This window comes from Rhinichthys klamathensis, unplaced genomic scaffold, assembly GCF_029890125.1.
Source record: "Rhinichthys klamathensis goyatoka isolate OS25496 unplaced genomic scaffold, OSU_Roscu_1.1 h1tg000395l_1, whole genome shotgun sequence".
NCBI lineage: Eukaryota > Metazoa > Chordata > Actinopteri > Cypriniformes > Leuciscidae > Rhinichthys > Rhinichthys klamathensis.
In genome coordinates, this window is record NW_026606897.1 from 1031680 (window position 1) to 1043300 (window position 11621).

At 38.6% G+C, this 11621-nt stretch overlaps 1 protein-coding gene across 3 annotated transcripts in view; it reads right to left on the minus strand.

The window, feature by feature from the left end:
• Nucleotides 1–11112, minus strand: part of nbeal2 (neurobeachin-like 2) — a 79116-nt gene extending 68004 nt beyond the window's left edge. For 2 of the 3 annotated variants that reach the window (XM_056234464.1, XM_056234465.1), the window contains exon 1: nt 10681–11112. In XM_056234464.1, coding sequence (XP_056090439.1) covers nt 10681–10731 — 51 coding nt within the window. In that variant the 5' untranslated portion in view covers nt 10732–11112. The remainder of the gene's footprint in view (nt 1–10680) is intronic. The other variant, XM_056234466.1, reaches the window with a different exon arrangement.
• Between the last annotated feature and the right edge of the window lie 509 nt (nt 11113–11621).

Consider the following 11621-nt stretch of genomic DNA (forward strand, 5'->3'; position numbering starts at 1 on the left):
AAATCTTAATGTGGATTTTTTTATATTTTTAACATATGTTAAGCAACCTCAATTATTTTTCCTGAACACCATCACGATTGAAAATGTGACATTGATTTCCTACAACAGTTCAATAAACAGTTAAAATTAAGTCACTTACACTTTAGATGCAATATTGGCTGTTTTTGTTCTGTTTCAGCAGCGAAAATAGTTCCAAACAAAAATCACAGCAGAACCACGGCGCATCTCACAGGAACACTCAACCTGTTTTCATTACTGAATGATTCAGCATTTTGAACGAATCGATTGAGTCAAAGATTCAATGACCCATTCGTAAACATCTGTCTCAATCTTGAATGAATCAGCCGTTTGAACAAATCGTTTGAATCATGAATGAATCAATGACTCACTCATTAAGACGGTCGCCTGCCGCCACCTACTGGCGGTTTCGTGTTATGTTTAAAAGTAGATCATTCTTTCCAACGTTTCTTATTTGTAAATTTAAATCAATTTCATAACATTATTTTATGCAATTGTAATTTTTCAGTGTAAATGATTTAATTTGATCAGCCCTATAGTGTCTTATTATTCGAAATAATTGAATTTATTGATCAAATTTAGGAATTTAAAATGAAAGATGAAGCATACATTTAATAATATTGGGGAGGGGATGCCCTTTAAAGGTGCAAATATTACAATATGCCGATTTAAATATCAAAGCTAATTGAACACTGATGAGAATGTTGTTTCAGAATAAAAAAAAATAAAAAAAAAATAAAAATCCTGACGAGAAACTTTTTTACTCGGACAAGTGAATGACAGATTTACTTGTCCTAAGGTCAGGACAAGCATATGAAAAGGCTTAATGTCGAGCCCTGCCTAATAGCAATGTCATCAGGACATCAGGATACAAATACGCAGTGGCCCACCTTACCGGGTGACCACGTCGTGGTCCACCAGAATTTATAGTTTACCCACCTCTTTTTTTAGCACTGCACCTCTGCAGACAAGGTAGAGTATGTTGCTTGATTTCATGAAAGTATGATGTATTGTCGACATCAGAAACTAAGAAAAACAAAATAATGACTATTGTAACGCTTGACGTAAAGCAAGTCAAATTTGTAGTTTTCTTATTGGAACTACAGGAACGCGACCCGATCTGGCAATCTTACATAGCGTGGTTATAGCAGATATAGGACCACAAAGCGAATCCAGAGGTGCCTTTCACCCTGTTACGCCTTAATGAACCACTGAAACGATTTTGGAAACATTATTTTAAGGTAAAAAATCTTTCATAGTGTTGCTTTAAGGTTTTATATCATTAAAGCTGCAGTCTGTAACTTTTGGCGCTCTACCGGTTAATAAACAGAACTGCATGCGTCTTGCAGAAGAACGTTGTAGCTGGAGCTCCTTCTCTCCGTTTATGTCTATGACGAGTCACGCAGGTACTGGGCTACTCCGAAGTGGTACAACCAGTCTAAAATAGTCTGAATATAAACACTTATTATAGGTACTGTAGTGATTCAGACAAAAACACGGTTTGGAAAAAGGATTCATTATGTACTCGCTTATTATATACATTTTGAAAACAAAAAAAAGTTATGGACTACAGCTTTAAATTGTGATCGGTTTGTGAGATCGGCCAAATTTAGTGACAACCGATCGAGTCATAGAATGTGATTATCAGCCAATACCGATATGCGGCCGATCGATCTGTAAAAGTTGATCACATTTCATTTTAAAATGTATAGCTTGGCGGTTATTAAAACCAAAGGCTGCACAATGCTGTGGCCTTTTTGATGAAAATTCATTGATTTGTTAGTGTGAGTGATGAACTACATCATGTTGGCCGTTCCAAGATGGGAGACGCATTGACATGTCTGGAGCGGCAAAAGCGGTATCTTCATGTCTATGGTTTTAGCATATTGCTACCATGTTTCTAGCATGTTGCTAGTGCTAGCATGTGCCCAGCGAGTCTCTTTAAATTAGCTAATAACACAAATAAGAACAGATTAGCATAATAATAATAAAAAACACAGTAGCACACAAAAATATATTCTAAAATATAATTTTTATTATCTCGATTTTTTGATCATGCTGTAAAGTGTAACAACAACAATCATCAGGCCGTTGGCCCTCTGCAGGCATTTGTTAATACATAATGTACATAAGTTGAATAATATATTATGTAGATTACATAATGTATTTTAACAGTGTTGTTCAATAAAACCATATGATTACTTGCTTTTAAAACTTTATTTGAACCTATTATTATTATTATATATTTACAAAAAAATATTTTAAGTCATTTTAAAGGCAATTGTTCACATGGGTCTATTTTTATTACCACAAAAAAGTATCAGATTACTCGATTAATCGTCAAAATAATCAACCGATTATAATACCATAAAAGAAACAGTGTCTAGCGGCCTACTATTGGAACAGAACTACAAATCCTGCTCTCCTGTTTCATATTGGTCACAGGAAAAACTACTGTCTGGAGCAAACAAGCATACATGTAGACTCATAGATTTACATAAAAAAGAATTAGATCTCCCAATAAAACACCATGCAGTTGAGTAATAAAGAACGTCTTGCAACATAAAAACAAATCCACTGTACAAAAACAACAACAATGACACATCAATGCAAAAGCCTGAAGTCAAGGCTTAGATCACAGCTTTCTGGTTCATCCAGACAGTCTGCTTGTGTGCACATCCTCAGCCACTTTAAGCGGGTGATGAAGTCAGTGGCTGTGTCAATGACTCAAACAAAATATGTGTGAAGGTCATAAAACGCATTACAAAATCAGGAAGTATAGCAAACTTTTTTTAGTATCTTTTTGATTAATCTGTTGTTCAAAGTACAGGTTGTGAAATTGGGTTTGGGTTTGACAGTGCAGAGTCATTCTCATGTCTGCTTAACGTTACATACTCAGACCCTGATGGAAATCATTTTGGTGCTATGGGCTGTAGTAGTGCATTTTCTAGAAATTATTTCTGTTGATAAAAATATTAGTGAGCATGAGTGGACATTGGCAGTTATACTCGGCCTCTAATCATGTAAATATATGAACATATCTTTAGAAAGATCTAGTATGCACTACTACAATTTACAGTAAGCACACAGTGTGAACTGCAATGTACAGTATGCTCTATTTATAAAGTTTTTTTTATTCTTCAAAACTGAGCAGTGAGTGACCTTAGGCCTTAACAAAGTGATACGTATGCACTTTGTAAACGCTCAAACCATTTCAACTGTTTGGAAGCTTAGTCAAGTGACGATAACATATATAAAAAAAAGGAAATTAATAAATGAATTACCCTTTAAAAAGGTTCTAATATGTACAATTTTGGTACCAATGTACCTTTGAGGTATTATTATGCACTCTTTAGGTACAAAGGTGTACCTTTTGAAAGGGTACTGCCCCAGTGACAGCTTTTGTGCCTTTTTTTCTGAGATTGTATGGAAAAAACTGGCAATCCAATATATCAGTAGCCTGGATGCCAGCCCGAACCCCGCCCACAACATTTTTTGATCGGGAAGTTCGGTCTGGACTCGCTCCATTGAGGAGTAATTATGATCGGTTCAGAAATCGTCGGGCCAATCAAATTGCCAGGGCGGGCTTTATACGATGATGGACAGATGATCTGCAGGGACGTAATCATCACGTTATCAAAGAGCGCTTGGGTTGAACTGGTTTCCCTCAGAGATGAGAACTGAGGCCACTGCAGCTGGAGAACTGAGATGTAGAGATTCCGCTATCGCGTCCGTTGTAAAAGAAATCGACAGCGCATTCATTTTAATAGACGAACATAGAACTGCAATCAAGGCATTTGTCGATCGGAAAGATGTGTTTGCCGTCCTTCCTATGGGATTCGGCAAAAGTTTAATTTATCAGCTGGCTCCGATGGTAACTAAGAAGATGGGACGCAATGAAAACCCTGTGGTCGTTGTGGTTTCTCCTTTGGTCGCACTCATAGAGGACCAAGTAAAAGAAGCAACACTCGTTATTTTACTTCTTCCAGCGTGCGTGCATTTGAGTTCTGTAGTTGACAACTGTGCTATGCAAAGTAGTTGACTTACTGCGTTGCTCTCATTGGTTGTAGGTCTATCCAATTGAGTGCAGAGTTTTTTTTTTTTCTGGTTCGGTTAAGACACGCCTCATAATCAAAGCCCTATGAAGCAGTATCAGACTCACATTCTGACTAGAATATGAGTATGACGAAGTCAGGCTAATATATCAGCAAAACTCTTCAAAGTTATTTAATTGAATGGTAAGAACCTCATCCATCAAGTGGATGGCCTGGATTACACAACACTCTTTAAAAAAAAGGTTAGGGTTATGGATTTGGCACTATAGATGCCAATAAAGAACCTTTATTTTTAAGAGTGAATGTTAAATTAGTTCTCTGGGCATTTTGCTTTAAGTATCTATTAAAGTATTGAACTATCCAGCACAAAATCTTTTTAGATTTGTTTTTAAGAAGTTGCTCTTTGTTGGCTCCACCACACTGGGGAATCCGAGGGCCGTTTCTCATTGCTTGCAGGAATGTGGGGAATAGATAAAACGAGAGCTGAAAATGCTTTTTAGTGCCTCACATGCACAACGCTGGCATTCACACCATATTAAAATCAAATAATGCCACCTGTACACAAACATTTGTCTTAAACGTGACGTAAATCTCAAAAACTTGACTTACTGGTACTTGACAATGGTACACAATGGCAGTTGAAAGAATTGAGGTGGGTGATGTATTTTCACCGCTGCCTACACAAGGACTCTCAGCCTATTGTGACAATATACTAAAATCTATTGAGATTAACAAGCAGGTAGAACAAGTCTGTAAAAACATAGACACCTGTCAAGTCACCCTCCTCCTAGAAGGAACATGTGTGAGGAGCAACCAACAAATGAACATTTTTTGTAATATAACGTAATATGCATATGATTGATGTTACTCTGAGGGAGCCCAGAAGGTCTGTATACTTCATGTTGATGGTAACATAGAATTGGTGAAAAATTCAATGATGTTCTATCATTTACTCATCCTCATCTCAACCCTGTATTATTTTTTTCTTCTGTGAAAAACAACATGTGATATTTTGTTTGACGCTTCTGTTTTTCACACAAAGATGGTGATTTAAACTGTTAATCTCTGATAATCTACTCTTCTGAATTTTTTTTGCACTTGTATGAAAACTTTTAAGGAAAGAACCAGTGCCAATTAACATCAAACGTCTTTATAACAGATAAAAATGTGTGCCTTTAGATGCGCACCAGGTTTGATATCATTGACGCAAAATTACATTGGTTATGTCATGTGACATGCAACAACCAATGCAGAAATAATTTCAGGTTTTTGTTTTTGGACCTTTGCAATAAATCATCGTTCACTTTCCTTGTGTGGAAACCAGAAGCTCCAGAATCTCCTTTTGTTTACACACACACACACACACACACACACACACACACACACACACACACGCACACACACACAAAGTTAGACATTGGAAGCTATAAATGACAATATGTTTGTTATTTTTGTGGGACTGTTTCTTCCATTGTAGAAATTAGAAAACTATTTCTAATACTGATCCAGACAACTAGCTCAAGATTTGTACATCATCTCCATGAAGGTCTTCCAAATATCAGATGCTCATAGAATATAGTGTTAAGTTAACCCTCAAAAATCACAACAAACAAACACAAGCGTGTTATTTTCCAAAACCTCTTCCTCAATTGGGCTTCAGCTGAACTGAACTGAACTGGTGTGATGATGTGTACCATGTATTTGTCAACTCAAAAACAGGTTGTTCTGGGAGGTTACAAATGGTAGCAGCAACCATGACGGGAAGTGGTTATCACATCAGTGTTGTCCTCTGAACAGCACTCTCAAGAGGAAGTGGTCTGACAGAGAGGCAGCATTGCTCTAACAGCCAAATTAAAAAAGGCTGGCACCACATTACAATACAGCAAGATCATCAGAATGACATGACATTAAACTTAGCTGTTCTTCACATATTGTGTACTGCTGCCTCTGATGGGGAAGGAGTATTCAGTTCTAAAGTCAGGCAGCCACATGCATTCGTATTATGAAATCACAGACTCACATGTGAAGACTCCTGTCATAACAGCTTATAAAAATGTTTAATTCTACATGGCGTGGGTCACCTCATGGGGGCGGCCATCTTGAGATCACATGACTCACTCTATCTTGGTAGCCTTTCTGTAATTTTGTACTTCCTCACTAAGGGTGTACTCACACTAGCCAGTTTGAACCGTGCCCGAGTGCGTTTGGCCACCAAAGCGCGGTTCGTTTGACTAGTGTGAGTGCTCCGAACCGTGCCCAGGCGCGGCTCGATTATCCGGCCCTGGCCCGCTTGGAAGAGGTGGGCCAGAGCACGGTTCAGTTGGACTCGGGCGCGGTTCGCATGCAGTGTGAGCGCTAACCGTGCCGGAGCACGGAACAGGACGCGTGGCGTCATGGTTTTGCGACGCTCCAAAACCAACACAGTCCGTAATCAAAGATGCAAAGTCCTTGCTGCACTTCAGCTGGTACCTTGCAAACCTCCTCATACGAGCAGCACGATTACGTGAAAATGTTCGCGCCACTAAGGCGACGCATCTGTTTAACAACAGGCTGTGGACCACCGTGGACCAAACGACACAAAATTATCCACAAAGAAAACAGAGCGATGGACTTCATTGTGTTCAGAGAGCGCCGCTCTTCTTGTTTGTTTATCCCGAAACCGTCGCACGCACCATAATGACGTAAGCGTGCTCCGGCACGAATGCTGAAACCCTATGTGAGTGCAGGCCAGAGGGGGAGTGGGGAGGGGGGACAATCGTACTCGGGCCCGGTTCATGGCAACCGTGCCTAGTGTGAGTACACCCTAAATGCATTAATCATGTCTGACTGCAAATGGCACATATCTATAGCAGCAAACATTTGATTTTATGTAATGCTACATCCACACCACTAGGTGTCAGTAAGTCCAAAATGAGTGCCATATTGATCAGAGGCAGAATTAAAATATTACTAAATACATCAGATACAGTAAACAAAAATTACAGTAGATCTTTTCTTCCATATTCTGAAAGTAATAAATTATTGAGGAAAAAGTAGGATGGGGACTTGATCTACGCATCAATAGGCTTTATGCCCAGCTTCACTACTTCCTGAACTTCAGCCAGCTCCTTGTTTCCTGTCTGACATTATTGGACAAACTGATTAACCCAGGTGTGTCTGGTATTTGTTACTGGTCAGGCACACCTGGATTAATCAGTTTGTCCAATAATGTCAGACAGGAAACAAGGAGCTGGCTGAAGTTCAGGAAGTAGTGCAGCTGTGCATACAGCCTATTATTGATTGGCTCTTGAGATGTGCGCGTTGCACTCAATAAAGCCAGAAGAAAGCAAGCTTGCTGGGATGGGGTTTTCACCAGAAGATCCAGGTATGATATTTTGATAAAAACGAGGTCAAAACTTTTTTTGAAACATTTTTTTTACATTAATTGTTTTAGAAAATAGATTGGGTAACCGTAAATATTCATTTCATGATGATTTTAAACTAACAACCAGACTTTGGTATAACATGTAATTGCAAATGATACAAATTTAAAAGAAATAAAAAAGCTTAAAGAAGGTTAACATTGTTGTGTCAGTCCAAATTTACTAGCTTCCCATGAGACCTCATTACATTGGGAGGACAGGACACAGGACTTATTCTATGGTCAAATGACTTGCATAATAGGTGAGGAGAGGTTTAAATGGATTTAAAATAGAGCACAGCCTCATGAGCCCAGAGAAAAACAAGTCCATTTTCAACTATCCAGTCGCCCTTATCCAGTTAGAATCTGACAGACAGACAGTCGCAAGCAGTGCCATTAAAATTGGTGTTTCAAACAGAGTTTGAATCATGCGGGGGAAACCAACCCATAAATATGAGTGTACAAAAATCACATACAGTTCACCTTTTATCATTGTTTAACGGAAAATCATATTTATGTCATCTACTTTGCATGTCTGGTATGTGTAGATTTCTGTAAGCTGTGTGTGAGCAGTTATTAATAAATGGGAATGTAATGACAAAGGGTTCCTTGGATTATACCATGAATGAGATCTCGAGAAACATTCTAAACTATCTGGACAACTTTGTGCCAATGGCAAGACCAGACTAGAACACTACTGCATAATTCATACAGCTGCTATTCCATGCAATCTGCTAATACAATTTTTTAGAGTGCAAGCACCAAATTAAAACAGTGATCTACTAGTCAACATTTCTCTATGGTGACCTTGTGCTTCTTGTATCCTGCACCTGCTGTTTTGGTTACCATGGTAGCCATTCATAAAGAATACTTCAAATAGTGAGCCATTACAGCTGACTTCAGCTGCTGACCCTAAAAAGTGATCATGACAGAGTTGCAGATGGAATACATGGATGGATGTCTAACTTTACATTTTGTTTTAACAATATAAAATAATCTCTCTCAGAAATATGCAGAAGTGCAATTTGGTCTTTGTATACACCGCCAGAGGGTGTTGTCAACAACCATTCTTCTTGGGGCATGTCCATTTCTTATTCATAGTGAAGAGAAGGGTTCTTCCAGAATAGTTCAATGAACCAGTTAAAAAATGATTCAGCGATTCTTTTATGTCACAACATAATCAAGTGTCCCCTGATATCCTGGCCTGTATTATTACATATTCTAAATATCTCAGAAAATAAGTCATGGGTGCACATATCGATGTTGATTAAACTGTATAAAAAAATTTTTATGGTAGGACTTTATCTGTTGATAATCTATTTTTTGTTGATTAAGTTTTATTATTTGCATTGTAATTTCATGGCCCCCAGTTCAGTTTGTTGCAACCAGGATTTAGCTCATAAAAACAAAGTCATAGAACTGCTGATAAAACTGTAAACTCTCAAAACCGTAAACATTCAATTTTAGATTCAACGAATCTGTGAACCGTTGACAAGTATACTGCTCGGACCATAGACTATAGACAGAGTACGCCTGTACGACATCGGCCCAACATCGAACGTCAGCCTCCCTCCCTATAACATGGCAGAGGCATTGGCCAGCCATAGGCAGATATCTTTATCCATGAAATAACAGTTGACATCTTGCAGCGGTTACGTCATTTGGCGCCAGAGTGTGCGCAGTAGTGAACCTGAGGTGGAGTGAGTCGCGACTATACTAGAACATCCTTTTTTTTAGCGGTCGTGAAGTAATTACTTATTCAGAATAAGTACCTACTCAAGAGAGTATCCAACTTCATACGCAGCCTATGGCTTCACTTTTCAGAATGTGTGCAGCACACTTAATGGCTCAAACCGATTCGTGAACTATTGTTTAGACCGAATCGTTTGTGAACAAATCGTTAGAACCCGGTTTGACTCATTCACTGAAAAGATTCAACTTGATCTGTTCTCGAATCGGACATAGCTAATTTAGAAATAAATCTAAAACATCCCAGCAATAACATAGAAAATTAATTATTTAAATAAACGCTAACGCTTTAGATTACAGCCCGGAAAAGTACTGCGTAATTAAGACGAATTTACAGCGTAACTTTCGGTAATTATAGTGTACCTATAAAGTGACTGCGTAAAGTTTGGGAAATAAAGGGGTAACAACTAGGAGAATAATAAAAAAAAAATTATACTGTAAGTATTATAGAACTAAGGGGTACTTATTCTACTATTATGATATAACAATCTTACATTTGGGTGCAATTTGGCGACCACATTCACTGCCTTTTTGTAATAATTGGCTTTTTTTTTTAATTACAGGGTACATATCAAAAGTTACACTGTAAAATCGCTTTAATTACTCAGTACTTTACGAGCTGTAATCTAAAGCGTTACCAAATAAACTAAACAGTAAATAAATAAACAATTCAAGTTTAGTTGAAGTGGGCTACCCACGGCAATGTAAAATTAAAACATGAATTAATACATTACTGTTTTATTACTGCCGTTGATTTTATTATTATTTTATTGACTTTATTACACAGTTATTATCACCGTAAAAACAACAAAACCGCGAATTTGTGAAAAAGGTGACGTCACGCGCATGCGTATTACGTGTTTAACGCCTACTGGCCAGTCATGAATAATACAGCGATTTAAAAGTTTTTGCGGATCCGTGTGAACGGGATCGTTTTTTATAACGCATGTCGTCTGTCCGCAAAAAAAAACAAAAACGTGTTTAGTGGGCTACATTGTTGTCGTGTAAACGTAACTTATCTAAGAGACGTGAGGAGAAAGAAGAATGACATTACCTGGCTCACACAGGTAACGTTAAACACTAGAACTGTACAGGATAACTGTAAACATCAAACTGATCTGTGATGAACTGTCGTGCTTAGCTAAAATATCACCAGTCTGTCATCACAACTGTCAATCGCTTCATAACAACATAGCCTACTAATGAAATATTAAGTGAGCGTCAAATGTTTTCACTGTGTACGTGCACGCGCAACCTTCCCAAAAAATAACCACAGGCGCACTTCCTGAAACTGTTCCAACACAAAGGGGCAAGGAATTATGGCGAATATGTTTGCCATATAACTATATATGCACGATGAGACACAATATTAAATGACAGAGGCAAGTTTGTGACAACATTAAACTCAGAAGGCAACAGGTGTCGAGCGGCTGGCGCGTTCGCCTGCTCATGACTCACCTTAGTGTAATATAACATCCACAGCTCGTACAGTCGCTCTTTCGAAGCCATTCTCACTCGCCTTTCTGCGTATTCCTTCCACTTATGCGTCAATCAAACCATCTGAATATACATCCACAAACGAAGTATCCGTGGATTGACTCAGCGAAGATCCAGGGAATTATGTTTGCTAGAAACAGCATGCTGCTGTACAGCTGTTAACTACCTGGTTGCCAAGCTCTCCCAAAGTTGCATGTCTTAGACGAAGGGTGGGTCAAAATGAAAATTCCGAGCTGAGAAACTAGAGAATGTAGAGTGCAACATTTGAGAAATGTCGCTGAATAGGCGCTGGATAAACGTGCATCTGCTAGAGGAATTCTAAGGGAGTTAAACGCACTTGTCAGTGCATGCAGAACCCTGTTCACACTGCCCTCCTCTTGAACATTACAGTGGCAGTAGAGAGCAAACCGAGGAAGAGCCGGGAGGAGTTCTGCCTGCTTCAAAGCTGCACACAGATTAAGGAAAACCAGTAAGCATCAAAGTGTCACAGCGGATTGTGAAAATTAGCAGGGATGGAATGGCACTGCACTGGAGCGCACATACTTTTCCTGGTGGATTGGTTTGTGGAAACAAAATTTAAAGTAAGAAGTAAAGATCAGAACGTGATATATAACACACACACACACACACACACACACATGTCAGGTTTACTATAGGGACTCTCCATAGACGTAACAGTTTTTATACTGTACAAACTGTATATTCTATCCCCTTACACTAACCCTACCCTTAAACATACCCATCACAGAAAACTTTATGCATTTTTACACTTTCAAATAAAAAAAATAATATTCTGTATGATTTATAAGCTTGTTTCCTCATGGGGACCTCAATGTAGGTCCCCACTGTGACACAAGTCCCCATGAGTCAGTGTGCATTCAGGTTGAAGTCTCCACCGGGAT